This window comes from Panthera uncia, chromosome C2 (assembly GCF_023721935.1).
Source record: "Panthera uncia isolate 11264 chromosome C2, Puncia_PCG_1.0, whole genome shotgun sequence".
NCBI classification, from domain to species: Eukaryota; Metazoa; Chordata; class Mammalia; order Carnivora; family Felidae; genus Panthera; species Panthera uncia.
The window spans coordinates 120,125,978-120,146,967 of NC_064810.1; the positions used below are offsets into that span (position 1 = coordinate 120,125,978).

Consider the following 20,990-nt stretch of genomic DNA (forward strand, 5'->3'; position numbering starts at 1 on the left):
CTGCCGAGGCCAACAGGCTTGGAGTGGGTGAGGCCTCAGGAGAATACATAGGTGGGGTGCACTGCTAGCAAGTTAGGTAGCAAGTGTCTGTGCAGTGCCGCCTCCCAAAGGTGGCCCTGTGTTTATGCTGGGGGTGGGGGAGGAAAATGGTGCCTGCCAGCTCCTTTGTTCCCTCATCCTGCTCTGAAATCAGAATAAACAGATCTTCTTCCCATTTGCCCTAGGTGTTGTGCGAACTCTTATATGTTGTCTCTTCTTCAAGCGTGGAGACCAGCTATCTTGCCCAGTGCTGAATCAGCTGACTTTTAAAGCTCCAGGCTCCAAGTTCACTGTTACACAAAGTCAGGGGATTCAGCCCTTCTGGTTTTCAAAGCCAGATGTTATGGGAATGTGTCTTCATGTGAGCTCTTTGGTGCTTTCCCCTCGTTGTGCCCACAAATCCCTCCCTCCTGTGGGCATCTCTTGATCACATTTATGCCCTTCCTAACCTCTCAGATGAAGCTTTTCTCTACATTTAGTTGTGGAGTTCTGCCAGTCTTCGGGTTGCTCTCTGATTTATTTATATGGATGTGAGTGATATCTAATTGTAATTGTGGGATAGGGTAAGCTCAGGGTCCTCCTACTCTGCCATCTTTCCAAGCTCCCAGCACACAGTTTTGAAACTGTTACTTTAATTTTCAGAAGTGGATATTCTCCAATACAACTCATTGACAACAACTCATTGATACCACCTTTATCCTTGAGCCTAGACATCATATTTTATCTTTCCTTATATGAACAAGTTGAAAATGTGGTAAGGAAACTGGTGCAGGTGTGCTGGACATACACACAGTTGCCAATCTATGAAAAGCATTGTCTGAGTTTCCTGGCAGTGAGCAGGCTGTCCTGCCACCGCCCCTCTGTCAAACATAGTCTAAGTCAGAGACACCTTATGGTGGAAGAAGCATGCTTCGAGTTGTGTTTTGGTCAAAATCTGTTAGAACCAGGCTTTTATGGCAACCTTCCAGCTATTGTTGAGAGACAGATTGCACCAGAGGGCCTTTTTAATCAAAGTGTTCTCTTGCCAAGTGACAGAGTTGACTTATTTTTATAAAGTGAGAAGTTATTTTATCATTTATTAACAAGGAAAATACACAATGTCATTTTTCAATTTTTTGAATATGTCCAAGAAGACTTGTGGCTGTCCAGCACCAGCATTGCAGATAAGTAGCTACATTTTTCAGAAAGCAGCTTGCTCTTTGGGATTGCTTCTTACTTTCTGCAGCCTTACCCCATGCCTAGTGAAATATGATGACCATGTGGACAAGCTCTGGAAGGCAGAATTCCACACAGGAAATAGTATATGTAGGCTGTGGCCAGTTCATCACCAGTATCATGAGCCATGCCATAGGTATCACTTTACCTTGAGGTCATGGTGCTCTTTTGGTGGATTGTGAGCAGGGGAATAGCACAAATTTGACTGACAAAATCTGAGCTCACTTGGAAATATCCCTGTGCCTACTGTACCAACTCACTGATTCTCTATCAGGTGAGATCCTGGCTGAGATGCTGTGTTTCAGGAAGTGGAATTGCAGGAACGGTTTTGGAGTGAAAGTTGTAGGGGATGAAATGGAGAAAGCAAAGCAAGGTGGGGATCCTTCCAGATCTGTAGCCTGTATCTGTACTCTTGTCACGGTTCATTTCTGTTGGAGGAGGCACTGCCGGGAGGTATTTCTGGAAACTTAAATTCTCTAGTTTTCCCAATGAGTTTGTTTCTAAATACTTGCTGCTTTCAACTAGCTAAAGGTGACTTTATCCTCTGCAGCTATGAAGCTTGACTGGTACGCTTCCCCTTTCTCTTCTCTCAGCTTAATTATTTCTTCTTTAGGGAACTTTGACCTTCCTGATAGTGGCAGTTCAGCCTATGATAGATGTTCATAGCTCCAGAGGGGCTTTCTTTGCAGTGCTCGTAATAAGTGCAATCGTACACTTATTTATGGGGTTATTTAATAACCACTCCTGTCCTTCACTAGACTGTACATTGAGGGAGGGTGGGAAGCTGGCACTGCTGGTGTCCCCAGTGCTTAGCACAGTGTATGGAACACAGGAAGCACTGAATAAGGCATTTTGGAACATCTTTAGACAACAAATACATGAATAAATGAAGACTCCCAGTTTCTCCTTGTCTCCAGGATTGTCATAGATTCCAGGACATAGAAGTCAACCGACACCATGGGGATGGCTTTTTGGTGTTACTGCTCTGGGAGAAGAGACCCATTTGTCCATGTCTCTAAGTGTGTATTTCTAAATAGTTTGTTCTTCTGCTGGTTTTTAGACTCTGTCTGGCTTATGTTTTTGTTTTTTTTTTTTTTAACACTCATTTTATTTTTGGAACTGTAGTTGTCTAACCAGGACTTCTCAGTTCCTATCTGGTGTGTGCTTTGGGACAGGTTGTAGCCCAAGGTGCTAAAAAGGAAAACCACATTTGTCACTGGGCTCTGGCACCTGCACACTCTGCCTTTTCAGAGGCAACATTTCACTCTTCAAGGCTGGGTATTCCATAGATGTGGGCAGAACCTAGGTTCAGCAGCACTAGCATGGTATTCAGAATACCACATCTGTGGAGAAAGCTGTGCTCTGCCACTTACCTGAGGGTGACCTTGACAGGAGACCTAATCTCTCTGGAACTCAGCTCCTTCATTTATAAAATGTGGATGAAGGTGCTTGCCACATAATATCACTGGAAGAATTGCATTAGAAAATACCAGGGAAGTGTGTGGTCCAAAGTAAACACTCGCCAAATCTTTGTACCTCTCTTTGTTCTTTCCCTTCCCCCTCTTTCTGCAAGTGCCTACACTGAAGAGATAAAGAGGAGGTCACCCATGAAGAATGTTGTCCAGGCTAGACCCCAGAACCATTGGATGAATTAACGAGTGAGTGCCTGAGGAAGGACTGAATGAATGAGGGTGTGACCCACACTATCTGTTGCTAGGGGACATCTGAAAAGTAAAGGTCATAGCTGAGACAGTAATTATTTAGTGAATGCCTAAAGGGCTAGACTTTGTGGCAGATACTTCACAGATATTATCTGACTTAATCGTCACAACCTTCTTTAAGAGAGGTACCATTATCACCATTTTATAAAGAAGGGAAGGAAAGCTCAGTGAGATTGCCACATAGCAGCAATGCCATGACTAGTAGGTGGTTTTACTAAGTTTCTTGAAAACAGGAGGGCGAAGGTATGTATATGCATATGTGTGCATGTGTGTGTGCTATTTATCTGAGTCCCAAGAAAACAGTAGGCACTCATGACATGATTGAGCAATTAATAAATGACTTTAAATGTTTCTGGTAATTAGAAGGGTAAAGATAGATACAGTGAAGGGTAGAACAGGTAAAGTGGTTTGACATTGTGGCCTTGAGAAATGGAAGTCAAGGTCAGTTTACAGAAGGCTATACAACCTTTTCATTGTATAGGGAAAAGAACTGGGCTGAGGGCCCTGGGTGAGGTTGGAAGGTAGAGTGATACTGGGAGCCAGTGCTGTGAGGCTTCGTGTGCACAGAGTGTCTTGGTGAAGTCCCTATGCACGTATGGAAGTCTCTGCAGAGAGGTCATGTCTAGGATGAAATTAATTGCTTGGTTCAGAATGGTTTCCCCAATGAGACACTAACAAAAGGAAGAACTCTGTGCCTCAGTCTCAGGTCCTTATCTCAGGTAAAGAAACCTTACAAGGGAAAAGGTTCCATAGTCAAATCGGTTTGAGAACTATATGTAGTACTGATATTGGTACCAGTGTATTAATAGTATATAACATAATTAATGGTATATAATGGATGATTATAATTTTGCGATTTAGTTATGCATATGTAAATATGTACATAATTATACAATATATAGTTATAATTATAGAATATATACTATTTTACTGTATACTATATGTGCTTGCATGTTTATATATGATATATATTAGGACTTGTTAAGAACTCTCTTGAAAGAGAAAATCAGAAAATCTGGCAATAATGGGCAGCCATTCTTGCATTGACATGGTTGGTTGGAGCAGAGGGGCAATTTTCCCTCTGGACTTGGCATGCGTTTTTCTTTTTCACTGCAGGCCCCATCTAGGTAGTTATGCACATTCTACCTGCCTTACGTCTGCAGGCATTTGAATTTGGCTTTGAATGACATGTCCTGTGACATGTTTCCCTCACCCTCCACTCAGGGCACTTCATAATACGGCAAGGACGTGCTCTGGGGGTGCAGAGGATGGTAGGATCACAGTCCACTGGGGAAGTCAAGGATGGCATCACTGACAAATAACTCTGGACCTTGGGAGTGGGAGCTTCCTCTAGATTTCCGTGGTCTCAGATATGGGAGGAGGGATGGAGCTCCAGGGAACAGGAGCTGCAGGAGCAACAGCATGGAGATGGGAATGCTCACCGTGTGTTTGGGAACACCGAGACATGGGACTCATGTTGGCCGACTGGGGGATGTGAGGATGAAAACCAATCACTGAGGACCTTGGACTTGAGTTTAATTCAATTTGTTTTACTTAATTCTCTCTGAGCCTTTTCTATCCCTGGCTCTGCACTAGAATATGAACACAGGCATGAGTGAGATGAAACCTTTACCTGAGACTTTTGTCCATAGTATGGTAGTTTAGAAGCTGGTTTTTGTACGTGTGTGTAAGTTTTTGCCATGGACCCTCTATCATGTTAATGCAATATGAAGCCCTGTACTCAGGCCTGATAAACCCAGACTTTTTCAATTTACAGAATGGAGCTCATTTGCTCTGAGGACAGGGAGCCCCTAAAGCTCCAGGGCTGGTGTAGAAAGGGTAGGTTCCCAGAAGTCTGTAGCCTGTTGGTGTGGGAGGCCACCTGCCAGTGGAGCTTCAGCAGGCACAAGGTCTGAGGAGGGAAGCCAGGAAGCAGGTGGCTGTGGTGCGGAGGGATGAGGAGATGCCTTTGAAAGAGACGAGAGGGAGTAGACACAGAAGGCAGATGAAGAATCTCTCAGATGCAAGAACATGGGCCATACTGCTTTGGGAATAAGGGAGTGGGGGAAGTAAGGGCTCTGGTAGTGAGCTGCTATATTAGGCTCCAGGGAAGCCCAAGGATGGGGCATCAGGGGTGGGGTGTGTGGACAGACAGACAGGCAAAGCCTTTTTAGGCTGAGATGTAATACAAAAATATCACTCAGTGCAGTAAACATGCTGTCTTAACATCAGGCAGAAGAACTCCTCTTAGGATGTGAATGATCTGTATTTGGGAGAAGGTGGTTGTGAACTGTTTGGGGCAGAAGGATGGGCATGGATTTTGGCAGGAAGCTGCTTTTCAAAGAGGAAAAGATGTGGAAATCCTCTCTTAATTCCGAGAAGGGTGAATGGGGAGGAGACGAGGAGGAAAGGGAAGGGTGGGGTGGGCAGGTAGGCAGGTGGCACAGGGCTGGAGGAGGGTAGCCACTGCCTATTGTGATATGTGAAGGTTACTGTGTCATGTGCAGCGTGGCTCATCCTCACGACCCCAACACTTATAAGAAAACTTTTCTTGAATTTTTCCTCCTCCTCTCTGAGACCAAAGGGTAGGCTTCACCCCTGGGTCAGGTCAATATGAAACAGGAGGGAAGGGCAGCTATAACTATAACTCACAGAACCTGGAGAAGTTCTCTGGCTCTCCAGCAGCTCTGGGTGGGGAGAGGAGCCCGTCCTCAGTGGGCTTATGGACCAAGGCGGCACCTGGGTATGAGGCAAGGTCAGCATGGAGGAGCAAGAAGGAATGGGCTAGGAAACAGATCTGTGTTGAGTCCCACCTGCCCTCTGGCAATGCCTATAGCTCCTCTGAATCTCCCCTTCTTCATGTTACTAGTGAGAACTGCCTGCTTCAAGGATTAATGAAGACCACACACACTGGGCTCCAACACTTTGTAGGCACTCAGTAGGTACATGAGGATTGTCTTTGTGTTGGTCTCCAGTAGCAATGCTGCTGAGTTGTGTTCTGATGTAACAGTTTGCCCTGACGGAGGCCTGAATGGGGCCAGCTCATGTCACCACCCCTCATGTCCCACAGCCCTCTCTTCCCCATGCAAGGATTTCAGACAGAGCCCCAGAGAATGTTGACCTGGCTGTGCCATTCTCAGCGTCTCATCAAATAGTCTGAAGGATAAAAACTCTCAGAGGTCATCTTTACTGTGAAATTCTAAAATCATATTTATTGACCAATTCACAGAAAGTGTCATAACGACCACCAGCATGAATCAGTTTGTAGGCATTTACAAGTCAAGGCTGAAAATAAATATCTGTCTGTGTTGAATAGGCATTTAACAAATTACTTGGAAACTGCAAGAATCTTAACTGTTAGAAATTCAAAGTTTGTGACTCAAACATGGGTAAAATCACAGTCATGGGAAGAAGCCCAACAGATTCCTGTGGTGGCTCTTATTTTCTTCCTATATCTTTATGTACATAGAGATCCTCAGTGCCCTTCACTCTGCATCAGCCTGGAGTGGACAGGACAGCTCATAGGGCAGGGCTGAGAGGTGTGGGGAGGGGAAGGGGCATTTTCTCTGATCATCTGCGATTGGGCAACCTGATTCATTGAGCAAGATGACAATGTACTCTCCTGAAATTAAATTCAACATTCTATAAACGCTTAAGTCCTCCTAACAAGATAGTCCAAAGTTTGCATTGTATCACATCATACACAGTAGTATATTTAGCAAATAAGTACATTTTCTAGACTAAAAGAATTCATTTTTTGAGGCAGCTAGATGAGCTCAGAAGTCTGACATGCGCCAGATACACACTGGCCCACCCTGGAGGTGGCATCTCCTGATATGGGTGATGGGAAAGGCTGAGAGAAGAAATCACTAGACCTTTTAGACTGACACAGCCCAGAATGGTTCCATTGAGTTCCAGAATTGTGCCCAAAGTTGGCAAAACCCAACAGCATTGCACCAAGTATTTAGGAAATGGCAGAAGCAATACGAGGGGAGCCCCCAGCCCTGTTCCCTCTAGAAATAGCTTGTTAGGTGTTATGCAGATGAGGTCTAAGTGATACAGACCCACTGTGTGCAGCATCCTAAGTGAAATAGACCCACTATGTGCATCATCCTAAGTGATACAATCCCACTATGTACAGCATCCTGGCAAAAGCCAGACCCAGTGCCTGCAGCTGGCTGGACATTGCTCTGAATCTCTGAATTCTTAAAGGCTTCTTCTTAGCTAGATTGTGATGGTCTAGAGGGGGATGTAGCCAGCCTGATTCTCTATGGCTCATTTAATTTGGGGTATAGTGAGTACCGAGTGTTTACCAAGTAGTGACAAGCTGGACTTTCCATTTCCCAGTGCTTACCAAACTCCTACTATGTGCCAGGCACTGTTCCCAGTGCTTTGAGAGCTAAAAGTAAATGAGGATAATAAGAAAAAGTATAACATCCAAACCTGTGCTTCTAAGGAATTGAAAATGTCTTAGGACCATTGACATCTTTATTCTCTTACTTATTTGTGCATTGTGTGTGTGTGTGTGTGTGTGTGTGTGTGTATGTATACACATATGCCACACATAATTGGCTGTCCTTAGTCTACTTATCTCTGATAACTCATATTTAACACATTAACTAATTTTCCAAAGAATGCCCCACCAAGTCATTCTCAATCTTACCTTATTGACAGTGTTCATGCCAACAACATAACACAACCAACTCGAATACCTACAGATTTCTTTGAAAACAACCAAATTCTACATGCAGTTTCTTTTCTAAATTTACTGGCTGGTTTTATTCAATTTCCTTCCAAGCTGTCCAGCTCAGGGCATCAACAACTTTTTCTGGAAGCCACCAAGGTCAGGCTGGAAGCACTCAGGTGGATTGCTCCATCATGACTAGTTCAATTAAGAATGAAATCCTCAAACAGGTCTGACTTCAGAGGCATTGGTTTGACTGCCTCTGTGGTCACACAGCCAGCCTTCCCCCTAGGTTGCTGAAACTTGGATAGAGCCTTTCAGTCCAGAGAAATGCTCTGGCTTCCCAGATGAGGGTGTTCCTGTTCTGTCACTGTTCTCCAACTTTCCCTGTCCCTAACTCTGAGTCAGCTTTCTCCTCAGTCTCTCTTTCCTTGCCTTTTGAGTTATCAGCCCTGGGTTATCAAGTCTAACTTCCTAATTTCCAAAAAAACTTTTGCCTTATTTCCACCACTTGAAGTTTACAAGTGAAGATGTGCATGGCCTCTTCTGAATCCTGCACATCAGCAGTTGCTTTGCAGCCAAGGGAGGAGCTCATGGGTGGGTTCCACATTGCCCAGGATGGATGGTCTGGTGTTCTGCAGGGTTGTGCACATTATATTCCTATCTGTGACCCACAGGCCCAAGTGGAGCCCCTTGTCACTGAGGCCCTAATGAATCCTTCCCCTCCCTTTTTCACAAGGCATGGACTCTAGCTGAGACCCATGGTTCATTCTCTGCTCCTGCAAATAGACACAATATATGGGCTCCTTTCTCCGATAGCTCTTTCTGCTGGGGAAAAGTACCCTTCCCATGTGTGTGTGTGTATGTGTCCCATTTCTGTTTTGAAATGCTCAGGAAAAAGGGTCTGGGCAACAGAGATGCATTTTAATTTCCAGATAAAAGCAAACAGATGTTAAAGCTGGCATGTTTCTATTGCCTGTGATTAATATACACTGTCTGTGTTTTGGCTCTTCTCATGTCTGTTGCCCTCTTTTCATTAGTCTGTTGGGGATTGAGCTTCATCTTGACAGATCTCCTCTGCAGTGAACCTGGTAAAAGGGACTGCAAAGCAGTGCAGGACTAGGGTCATTAACAGATGAGGGCTTCCTTTCCTCAGTCGGGATGCTGCCTAGGACCTAGCGGGTGGACCTAGTGGACCCATCAAGGCTCCTCTAACCCTATTCTCTGTTTAGGGGCACCTTTTACTGGTTATAGACAGGTTATAGCCATCCAAACAACCCCACTCCTGTTCTTTTTTCTACCCCTCTATGCACTTCCACTCCTCCTTGGTCTGATTTTATGAAAGACCCCAACCTATATACTAAGAAGATGGAGGAGTCTATTTCCATTGAAGCGTCTTAATTTTTCACATCCTTTGCTGAGGTCAGGTGATCTCTGTTACTGCATTTAATTCACCATTTATCAAGCTCATGCTGTGGGCTAGGTGCTGTGCTAGGCATCCATGGTGCTGTGACAAGTAAGTGACCTTTCTTATCATGAGAGGAGTCTGTGATAGCAGAGGAGGCAAGAGCTGAGGGGGCATACAGCCTCACAAAATCATGTTTTCTGGGACTTGGTCAGTGTCCCTATCGGGGCCTGAGCACTGTGGTTCCATCTTATTCAGTCGACCATTATCAAGGAGAACTCTGGACAAATATCTCCTCAGTGGTTCAGAGGTAGCAGCTCCTGTCTGCTGCTCAGAACTCGCTGGAGTTGGAACCCAGTTCTCTCCACTGTTTCTGATAAATGCAAATGGCTGGCATGGCCCACACAACGACACACCCAGCCTTCCCAGTGAGCTCCTCTCACACTTACTCTCCCTGCCTGGTGTTCTGGCTGGATCAGAGCTCTGGATCCTTCTGTCTGACTGTACACAGATCTAAGCTTGCCAGTGAAAACAGAACTACTTGAAGCCTTTCCACCCATGTCCTTCCATCCCATTCTTTGTCCTTTTGTCCCACAGGGGACTTCATAATAAGTGACTTCACTTCAGGGAAACAAAATTGTCTTAAGGTCTTGGGAGAGAGATGTCACATCAGAGAATTCACAAAGAGAGGCCAGGCTGTAAAGAAAGTTCTTCTAGACCTAAGTGACGTGGATACGTCTTGCGATTGCTCCCCGCCATGCCTCTCACAAACAACTGGAAAACTCTACTGGTTCTTTTTAGTGTAATCTAATGTGTTAGCAATGGTTGCTCTTGATATGATCACTGTAGTCTCAGGGGATTGGTTGGGCATTTAATCAGAAGATGTTTCCACAAACTGGGCTAGAGATATCCTTTAGGGCATTTGGGAAGATTCAGTAAGGACATGGCTGATGGTACCAGGAATGTGCCTCTGATCAAGAGGGAAGTGGGTTCTTAGGAACTAAGCAGCAGGGGCATGTTATCCATGACCGCATGTCTGGGTTCCCTTCCAGCCCATTCCTCCTCTGAACTTCTACCCCAAGACCCAGTGCCCAGGTCCTCTGACTTTTAGTGTCAGGAATCCTTCTATGAGGAGATTCTGCACCACATGTAGGTGTAAATGACCGATAGAGTGCCAACTAATTTCTCCCAAAAAAGTTGTAGACCTTTACAGAGTTTAAGCCATGAATCAAAAACCTAAATCAATAATCAGCAGACTTCAGGCTTCTGAGAGGTGGGGGAAAAGGGAATTGGTGGAGATTGGCACATTTGCAGGCCTTAGAGATGCCAAGGCCAACACAGATTATGTCTGTAGAGAATGCTGCAGGTTTGTTTTTGGGTTTTGCTTCCTACATTTAGTATCCTCCACAATCAGTTACTGCCCTTGCAAGAAAAGCCATTCATTCTCTGTCCAATTTTATGTTTGGATTGTGATGCTGCATGCCCTGGTCCCATTACATATGGAGCAGCACTGAAGTAATCTGGCAGTGTCTTTAGATGACCCAACTCCACTATATAGGCCCTGGTGGCTCCACAGCATAGAGGCTGTGTGGGGGCCAGTTCTCCTGGAGATGTAAGGACACTGCTACGGTTTAATCATTTCCCCTAAAATATGGCCCTTCAGGGGGCTGCTTATCTATGGGACTCTGGAAGGCAGCCTCCCTAGGGATAGGTGACCTCACTGTAGCCTCTCCTGGACTGTGTCTCTCTCAGGATGAAAGGGGTCAGACCAGCAGGAGGAGGCTCCTGCCCCATGGGAGGAGTGGAGTTGGTACTAGGCTTAAGGTTCCTTGAAATCACTGATTCAAGGGACTATGGACTAGAGTCTAGAGGGCCCTGGAGGCTTCATGGAGGAAGTCTCCTTTAGCCCCCTGGCTTCTACACTTGTGATTGAGTCTCTCATCCTGTTAGTCCTCCTTTCCCAGTGCCGTGGAAGTCACTGTCATGCTCTATATCAGTAGTTTTCAAACCTTAGTGTGCATCAGGATCAGAGAGCCTTAAAACATAAACAGCTGGGCTCTACCCGTGGTTTGTGGTGTAGTAGCTCTCAGGTGGATCCCAAGATTTTGCATTTCTCATTCATCCTCAGGTGATGCTCTAGTCCAGGGATGCACCTTGAGGACCTCTGCTCTACAGTGTCCTGTGGCCCCTTATCTGGTCCTGAAAGGTTAGGCCCTTCTTCCCTCCTCAGCTCTGGCTTCAGGCCTCAGGGATACTCCCTCACATCAGGCTTTTCATGCCTTTGGAACTTGGCACATACCAGCCTCTGTACCTGGGTTACTTTCCAGATATTCATGCTTAAGAATTCATCCTGTTGTTCATACTTAAGAACTTCCTTTGGCCTAGTTTCGAACCTCAGATCAACGGCCACGTGATATCTACCTGATGGACAGGGTGACTGGCTTTCATCCATACGTGACCTGGGTCAGGTTGGGGCATTGCCTGCTTCCCTAGAGATCTCCTCCTCTCTTACCTTGGCAATGTGTGTCAGGGCTCTCAGAATCACACCTACCATCTAACTTAGGATGGAGAACTGCAAAAGCAAGTTACCCACATCCCCCAACTGCAAACTTCTGTCTGCATCTCAACTTCCCAACTGCTCTCAGACAGCCTCCAGCATTGCAAGGGAAGCATGCCAACAGCTCATGAGACCGGGAGACCCTCCTGGGCAGGGCCGTGCCTCATTCATTCACCAACCCCTGTTTCTGGCACAGGGCCTGGCACACCATGGGTGCTCAACAAGGATTTGCTGAACTACACTGAACATAGCTGCAAACACAGAATCCCATCTGTTCGCTAATGGCATCCAGGGAATGTTTGATTGCTTTCTGGGGTGCTGGTGGAGGTAACTTCTTGTGTCTCTTTGTGTCTTCCTGGGAGAGAGTCAAGTTCGACATCTAGCCCATAGCCCTTATAAAGCCAACACTCCTTTGTAGTTGGTGCCAAATGGAAAACTAGAGCAAGATCTATAAAGTAGGTACAGAATAAATTCATAAAGTAAATAAAGGCAGGGAAATGAAGGTCTGGAGTAGACTTCAAAACTTTCACTGCTCATTTCCTTTGCCTAGAGTAGGGCAGCAGAAAGTGATTACATGAAAATTAAATTGCACCAAGGGCTTTGGCTTGTCAGCCTCGATAAAAGTCTGATGCAGATAGAGGATCCTATACCATCCATAGCCCTCCAAAGTATTTGTCAGGGGCTTTGGAGATCCCCCAAAGGCCTGAGAATGATTGTACCTAAAAATCATCTACTTTTCACTCGTAAATTATTTCAAAGAATTAAACTCACTCCCTCAATTTTCTTGTAAAACTGATTTGGTTAATTTCAATGAGAGTATGGTTAAAAAGTCCCCTTTTCTTCCTCTTGCTAATATTGAATCATAGAGCCAAGTAGACTGCTAATTTTGAAATGTGCTGGGTAGGGCTTTCTACTGATTATGTTGCTATTGATTCAGTCAACAGTCTTTAGGATCATTTTTAGAGCAATGGCATGAGCGGGGCTAAAATGGAAATCAGTCTGAGATAATGAACACTCCTGCTTAGAAATCATTACGGGCTGAGTCGTGTAGGGAAGGTGCTGCTCCTGAGAGTTGACCCTGAGCTCTAGGGGGTTAGCGCTCAGTGGTCAGTCAGTTCCTGGACACAGAGCTTGGAGTTCTCGATGAATGATGAATGATTGCCTGTGTTTGGGTCAATTCCACCAGTAACAGGTGTTTTTTGTTTTTGTTTTGTTTTGTTTTTTGGTTGTTGTCATTTCTTCACTGGGACATGGGCATTTAAAACCGCTTAATTAAGGGCTATGGAGTTGCTGTTCATTTTGGAGGCAAAGGCCCCTGGGTAGTTGAAAGAAGGGTCTAAGATAGCAATTTTCTTTTCCTTGGCAAATGGAGGACTGCTTTTCATGAACATATGGTAAAGGTGTGTAAGTTAAAGCCTGCAGACCACATCTGGCTGGCTGCTGGGTTTTGTATGGCCCATGGGCTCAGAAGAGTTTTTCAATTTTTAAAAGGTTGAAAGTAAAAAAAAAAAAAAAAGTAATAAAATTTCATGATATGTAAAAATATGAATTCAAATGGTCTGCTTTTTTAGTATTCATAAATAATTTTCTTTGGAACATACCATATCCACTGGTTTATGTATTGTCTGTGGCTTGTTTCATGTTATGGTGGAAGAGTTGAATATTTGCAGCAGAGACAATATGGCCTTGCAAAGTACAAAATATTTACTATCTGGCTCTTTACAGATAGAGTTTGCTGATATCTGCTGTATGTACAGGCACAGAGGACATTGCTTCCCACCAGGAGCCCTCTCCCTGGAGGGTCCATGTCCACAAGGTACAGCTCTTGTTACCTGCATAGATGTGTGGTCTAAACTTTGCTCGATAGGATGATGGAGAACATTCAAGAAAGTGGTAATGAACTAAGATCCCACTAAAATCACATTTTTGTTATCTACATAAATTTGGGCCTTGGTCAGACTTAAAGGATTTGATTAACTTACTAGAATATACTTTCAGTATTCTTTAAGACAGGTGACCAACTGGTTGATTCCTTTACTCCACTGAGGCAACTCAGTCTATACTGGCTTTTTCCATTTCAACCTCCTCTTCCTTCCTGTCACCTGAATCACTTGAGAGGTTTTAGCCTATTTTCCAGCTCCAGAGAACAGAATCTGGTCATCCTCTTGGCAAGATAAACAATGGTCTGGCCTGTGGCCAGATTGGTCAGCTGTTCCTCTGGGGTCTGAGCCTGCATCTGCTGCTGCTGCTGTTTAGATGCCAGGCTGCATGGTGTCTGGGCCATCTGGGAGTTCTGGTTCCCTGATACCAGCATATGGAGTCTGGAAAATGCTGGGCTGATTAGTGACATTTTTCACTCAGAATATCTGGTAGAGGGCAAGTGACATTACTTGCCACTCACCTGAATACCACCTGATGCTTTTGCTCCTTTTATATAACCACTCCTCCTTGTTCTCATCCATGGTGATGAGTGGGGCATGGGATATGATAAACATCCGTTGACCTAGCAGCATCAAGTGTCTCACTTGTGGAGCTGACATGCAGTGTGACCTCCTACAATAGGAGCTGATGGAGAGGGTCCTGATGTGTTGTTCCCCTTGTTTCCCTCTGTCAATCTAGTCACAGATGATTGAACTCTGCTACCCTAGCCAAATGCCACTTTGACCTGCTTCTCCCATACCCTCCCTGATGTATGCCCCAAATAGCTCACTCAACCCTGAGTAAGTGATGCAGAAATTGGAGACAGCCACAGGGCATGAGGAACACCTTCCCACCCCAACCAATCCGAACATACTGAGCAAGGTGCTCTTACGAAAACCAGGCTTGTTTTAAATGGAAATCCAATTAAAAAGAATTCGTGTGATGAGCACTGGAAGTGGTATGTAAGTGATGAATCACTAAATTCTCCTGAAGCTAATATTACACTAAATGCTAACTACCTAGAATTTATATAAAAACTTGAAACAGTAAAAACAAATTATCTTATGAATAACAAAAGTTAGTTTTAAACCATAAATTTGGCTTTTACTGCCATAATTTTGGGAGAATTCTGTTAGCTCCTAAATGCCCAACGGGAGAATTTTTTAAGGGAATTGGGAGGGCTAAGCAGCGTTACCTATTTTCTCCTTGTAGACGTGCAGACAGCCTGATAGAAAAGGTTTTTTTTTTTGGTTGGGAGAATTCACAGATGTGTCTATTTCCATTCAATGAATATAAAATTCCAAACTTCTCCCTTCATTTTTCCCTAAGAAGGAAAAAACAAGAGCACTTGTGATTGTGTTCCTCTTCTTCCTGTGACTTGTCTCCCCACTCTATGTCGGTCTCTTGTATAATTTCTATGCCTATTTGTTTCTCCTTTGCAACTTTTATGTCTGTGAGGGGGAGGAGCTCATCTCACTCAGCTTTATCATTTCCCATCATTGCTGGATGAGTGCTTAGCACACAGTAGGTCCTCAGCAATGCCTGTTAGCTGCATAAGTATGAATATAAGTAGAAGCAGGGTGGTGGGCACTGGACCAAGAGTGGAAGGTGGGGAGTCTAGTCTTGTCTATGCCTCTGAATGACTCTGAACAAGATGTTCAATCTCTGAACCTCAGTTTACTCGTAAGGGAAATGTTCCTGACAATAGATATCCCAACTCCCTGATATAATTATTGTGAGGCTCAAAGGAGGGAACAGATCTGCAAAAACCACTTTCAGTGGTGGAAAAAGCCACTTAAGGTAGTTTTCTTGAATCAGAATTTTGCAAAGGCCTATCATGGATCCTCACTGGGTGGAAGACACTGATGATGGTCCCCCTTATGCTCTGTTTTGGTGACATGGTGAATGAAATGAACAGATTCTCTTCTTTTGAACCTGAATGCCATTGTGACTAGGGGCCAGCTCTGTGCCTATGCCAATATGGGATGGGGTAGGGACGGCGGGAGGATGGGGACAGATTGTACATACTGAGGACAAAGCCAGAGACATTCAAAACAAAGATGGTCTCAGAGTCTCGTGGAAGTCCTAGAATGGCCCTGTTTCTTGCCTGCTATTCTCTTGGTCACAAAAGAGCACAGATGAGTTACTATAGCAACAGTTCTCGTCATGAGGTGTCCACATTAGGATGGAGGTGGAAAAGATTTTCTTATTAAAATAAGAAGAAAGAAATTTGGTTTTCAGATCTATTTGCCCTCCACCCAAAGTGTTGCTCCTTTTATGAGAATAAAGCAGCGGCTGTTACTATCACAGATATGCTTCTAATTCCTAGCATTCAGATCTCCAAACTTTTCATTTTAGATCCAGCTCAGTTCATGCTTGTCCTAATACATCCAAGAGGAGTATATTTTTTTAAGAGGAAAAACAGTGTGAGACGGGTGATGAGGGACCCTAAGACTAGATGCTGAGAGCCTTCTTAACCTCTGGCTCAGGAGACGCCATTCACCCCTGTCCCCCAGATCTGTGCCCACCATGACGCCTAGCTGCTCATCTCATCAGCCTTTCCTTCTGGTCCCTGGCTGCAGGCTTGTCATGCTGTCGCCTGGGGCAGTGCCTCTATGGCGTGCTCCCTGGTTTCTGCAATGTCCTGTGGTGGCAGCCCCCAGCAGGGCACCAAGGCAGGTAGGTTTGCAGATAGCTTTGGCTGGGGTTCAGGCCCTGCTGTGGTCAAGGACCTATTCTTGGTTTTGGACTTTTCATCTAAGCTTTATGTGGCCTCCAAAAGGATAAAGGGGAAAGGTTCTCCAAACTGGGGAGGGTGTATGTATGCATGTGGGTGTGCACCTGCCTATGTGTGAACCTTTCCCTATACATTTAATTTTGCCTCAACAAGGATTTTCCTTTAAAGTGTTAAGGACTGAGACCTCTTCTGTGTGAAGTCTGACCACCTTGCCTGTGTGAAGCCACCTGAAGAGTCAGGTAAAGAGAACCTGCTGGTCTGTGTGGAAGAGGAGACTGGGTCAGGTACACGCACAGTGAGCTGGAACCCAAGGTCCCTGGCCATGGGGAACCCGGGGGAGGTGAGTGACCTAAAGGCTTACTTTCTTCCCTGCAGAGAAAAGCAATGGCAGAACTCTGCAGATTGGCCGGCAGGATGCTGGGTGAGCCCAGGGCAGGAAAAGTGAGGGCTACAGGACAAAGTCCACCTTGAAGTCTCCACTAATGACCCTGGGCTTCTTGGAACTACCCTGGGGCTGGGACATAGGGAGTGCCCAAGGCATAACGGGTGGCTTCCAGGACACTGGGGAGGGCCTGCCCAGACCTGTCCTAGAAATCAGAGGCGACATGTGATAGACTTAGGTGTACACTGGGGTGAGGCTTACAAAAGGGACACGTGGGTGGGCGCAGACAGCCGGGCGCTAGTAGGGAAGGGCAGAGTCGTCCCACTCCAGCTGGGCTTGCCTGGCTCCACTCTGCCCATGTCTGCCCCTGCCCATCCCTTCCTCCTCCTCTTCCTCTTCGCTGTCCTCTGAGTCACTGCTGCTGGAGCTCACGTCTTCCTCTACTTCTTCCTCCTCTTCCTCCTCAGTCTCTTCTTCTCCATGCCCTGGTTCTTCATGTTTCTGGATGTCAGGGAGAGAAGGTATATGCTCATCAGGGGCTGAGCAAAAGCTGCTTTGGAATCTAGACGTTTCTCCCTCCACTAAGGGAATATTTTGGGCCCCTTGAATTCCTTTCCCTTCACGCTAAATCCTTGGGCCTGGAGATCTGCCTCCTGGATGGGCAGTCCTCTGGTGAAAGGTAAATGGGAGGGCTAAGGACAGCGAAGAAATAGCAAATTCTAAGATCTGCACTCAAGGTAAATTGTGTGTTTTAAACACAAGACATTGAAGCCCATCCCTTCCATCATTTAATGAGCCTTTTATGCCAAGGTTTGCTTTCTGGCATTTCTGAAGCCTGTCTATATGGAACTTTCCAAGCCTTAAGTGTTTGCTTTTCCAGGAGATAATGGCATTTAAGCTTACGGCCTGTTCCCAGGTGAGATTATATTCTCTGGGAGCAGGTCGTCTTTTAAGCCAAGACTCAGGTGTACTGCCCCTCAGAAATACTCCTTTGGGAAGGACCATGGTCCTCATTTTCCACGCCTTCCCTCACCTTCTGAGACTTGTGTCCTCAGACTCAACCCCACTCTTTTCCAGTTCCATTCCCCCTACCCTCCCGGCCAGCTTTTTGGTGATTCTAGCAAAATCTTAGTTTTGGATTTATGTTTTGAGTTGATGTTTGCTGTTGTGTGATTGTGTCCCCTCCCTGGAGTGGCTTCCCTTCTACTTTGCCCCCTGCCTCCATTCTTCAAGGCCTCTCTCAAGCTAACCTCCTCCAGGAAATCTTTCCTGAATACTTGAGCCTCAATGGATCTCCCTACTCATGCTTCACTGACCATTGGAATCAGCAGGTTAGCCCTCGGTAAGAACACTCTTGCCTGGTACTCAGATTGTCCTAGGCATAGTGGTTTATTTGCCACATCTGAGGCTCAGCTCTCTGAGGGGGAGATGCTGGTGTTCCTACAGTGGTGCACTCAGCATTATACCTACACCCTGTGCTAGAAGAAGCTGAGCTGCACTGGCACTCTGGCTATGAAATTGGAGCATGAGGCCAACTTAGGGGGACCCTGAGGACCAAACTGGGAGAATCTTCCTGATCTTCCCCTGCCTCTAGCACCCAGGGCCCACTGGCAGACCAAAAGTTACTTTGATATTTGTATGTCCAGAGCTGGGGTCTTAGACCCTCATGGGTGGATGCTGGAGGTTGCTGGCTAACTGAAAGTTATGAATGTTAGGATCTGGCAACCTTGAGTTCAATATTGGCAATGCCATTACCAGCTGTATAAGTTTGAGCACTTTTACTTTCCTCTCAGAGTTGGTTCCCACCTTGGGGAGGATGAGGACTCCTACTTCACAGAGGGCTGTGAAGATTAAATGCGTTGGTATATACAGAGCTCCTTATGCAGTGTCTGGTATAATGGAGCCTCACTGAATGGCAAGTATTGATGTTATATTTTTGTTTTAACCTGTTCTGAACCTTTACATGAGCTCTGCAGGCAGTACGGAGCAAAGCCATCTAATTTACACTGTTAATCAAAAATTCAATACTGAGTTTTTAAGTGTTAGTCAGCTCTGAGTTAAATACTATGGGGGAGGCAAGGGATAGACACCACATGGCTGCTTGTCTTAAGAAATGTCTGGTTCTGTTTGTAGGGAGCAATTCACACGTTTTTAATCAGTGAATGCAGCTGGTAGGAAAGTATGGTCCATGCAGGTTGCGTGGGCTGGAGGTGCTCAGAAAAGGGAAGGGTCAGTGGGGCTGGGCTAGTTGGGGCAGGGCTTCCAGCACAGGAAAGGTGGAGCTGGTGGAGGGGAAGCATCCTGCCCCAAGATCCCAGCCCCTGCATGAGGATCACCTCCATGGGGTTGACTGTGATAGTGAGCGCAGAGTCGTCCCAGTCCATCTCCGCCTCCTTGGCAGCCTCAGTCTCCTGGGTGAAGTGCTGGTGAGCGATCCGGACCCGGTACACGCCCATGGCCACGACAAACACCAGCATGCACACGGAGATGATGATGACCACTGTGGCGATGCTTGGGACCACTGGAACGAGGAAGGAATCCACATGACATGGTGAACGGAAGGACTAGCTCAGTCTTGGGATGGCGTGTGAATGAAACATCCATGTGTAGGTTAAAATCTGCTCTACCATTTCTCAGCTGTAGAACTCTGGACCAGCTCCTTACCCTGTCTGGGCTTTATTTTCTTCATCTATACAATGGGTAATTGTGGGAAGTAAATGAAATAACTGATGTAAATTCTATCTCTGGCTTTCCCCCTCAGACTCTAGAGCAGCATCCACTGACAGGCAGGTGACTGTGGAATTTCATAAGGATGGAGAGCCCACCAGACAGTAATATAAATGGCAAGACTAGAACAGAAATAAGGGTGGGAGACCCCAATATGGTGTACATATGCATGTGTGTGAGCATATGCAGGGGTTCATGGAAAGCTTCACACAGGATGTGGCTCTGAGGCCTAAAAGACTTGGAAGATTTTACCCTAGTACTCTCTACTAAACTCTGTTATGATATGTTGTGTGTAACTTCTTTCCCTGACTGGCCACTTACTGAGGCTGTGAGTATCTGAGAGGTAGGGCTCCCAGCTTTCCCATTTCTGGGTACCTGTAGCTCCTGCACCATACCTGTTAGTGGGTGGTCTTCAATCACAGTGACTACCTGGTATCCTGAGGTCCTTCCTCCAAGGCCACCTACCTGAACTGCGCTGGATGCTACTCCGGGACTCGGGGTGGTGGACAGACTGTAGGAAGGGAGGCTGCACAATAAGGTGGCTGACGTGCTCCTTGTCTGACATTCTGACCTCATGGAGGATGCTGACCTGGGAAGAGCAGGGAGAGGTGCTGCTGACCAAGAGTGGCAGGTGGGCCCAGACAAATGAGGAAGAAGTGGGTGTGAAATTCCCTAATGATAGCAGGGCTCACTCACCTCGAGGTTGAACTCATTGCTAGTATAACGTCCATTGAGTTCTGAGCACTTGATTCTAAACCGTCGGGACTCCAGGGAAGCTGGATGCCAGTTGCGGTAGCGGATGTGATGCAGCACCTGCTCATAGCAGCTCATGGAGCCCACACCTGTGCCAAGAGACCACACCTGTCATAAGAAGGCAGAAGATGGGGGATACAGGCTGTGGCTGCTGAGACTTGTGAATCTCCTGAATTTTGAGATGGCTTAAGGGCAATGAGCAGGCACAGAAGTTCTAAGGAGCCAATTAAACTGACCCACAGGATTTCCAAATACATTGGTCTCTGACCAGAATGTTTGGCCTCAGTCTGTCAAATGCGGCTATAATATTTGCTGAGATCAAACATTATAAGATAAAGCATGCACCTACTTTCTGTAGATGTTCCCAGGAATGAGATGTGGGCCAGGTCCTCAAGACACTGGAGTAATTCGTGGAAGAAGGGGCTATAAGTCCATGCTCTGAGGTCAAGAGTCTCCGCATGACCCCTATTCCACAGGTGCCAGAGTGCCATCACACTCATGACTCTTGCATGAAGGCACTCTGAAAGGAGACCACCAGGTGAAGGGGCCAAGTGTAGCCTTACCATAGATGGAGTAACCTGCGGTGGAGTTAGTGGCATCCAGGTGTCGCTGATGGAGCTCACTGTGGTTGAGCTCTAAGCATTCCTGTCTCGGGTCCAGGTCCCCTCCAAGTACCAAAATGTCACAGAAATCTAGGTTATGGAGCATTTCTTCTAAGACTGCTGATTTGGGGGCTGAGGGAAGACAGACACATGGGAAACACAAGCATGAGGACAACTCAGACAGCAGGCCTTGTATGTCATCTTCCTCCTCTGCGACTACACCCCAGGGTCAGGCTGGGTCAGGAGAA

The 20,990-nt window shown here is 46.0% G+C and overlaps 1 protein-coding gene across 1 annotated transcript; it reads right to left on the reverse strand.

Annotated features, from left to right (window-relative positions):
* Positions 1-15,906: 15,906 nt before the first annotated feature.
* On the reverse strand, positions 15,907-20,288 carry LOC125921278 (calsyntenin-2-like). Its single transcript, XM_049628731.1, has 4 exons — positions 20,084-20,288; positions 19,853-19,976; positions 18,997-19,181; positions 15,907-17,161 (listed from the first exon to the last, which is right to left on the reverse strand). The coding sequence occupies exons 1-4, from the start codon at positions 20,216-20,218 to the stop codon at positions 16,958-16,960; spliced, it is 648 nt and encodes a 215-aa protein (XP_049484688.1). The 5' UTR covers positions 20,219-20,288; the 3' UTR covers positions 15,907-16,957.
* Between the last annotated feature and the right edge of the window lie 702 nt (positions 20,289-20,990).

Bases quoted from the DNA above. Each gene is read 5' to 3' on its own strand.
- LOC125921278 (XM_049628731.1), bottom strand. From the start codon at position 20,218: ATGAGCTGCTATGAGCAGGTGCTGCATCACATCCGCTACCGCAACTGG. The intron at 19,182-19,852 runs GTAGGTGGCCTT...TCCTCGTTCCAG, and splicing joins TAGCATCCAGCGCAGTTCAG to TGGTCCCAAGCATCGCCACA. The intron at 17,162-18,996 runs GTGATCCTCATG...CCTGACATCCAG, and splicing joins TCACAGTCAACCCCATGGAG to AAACATGAAGAACCAGGGCA.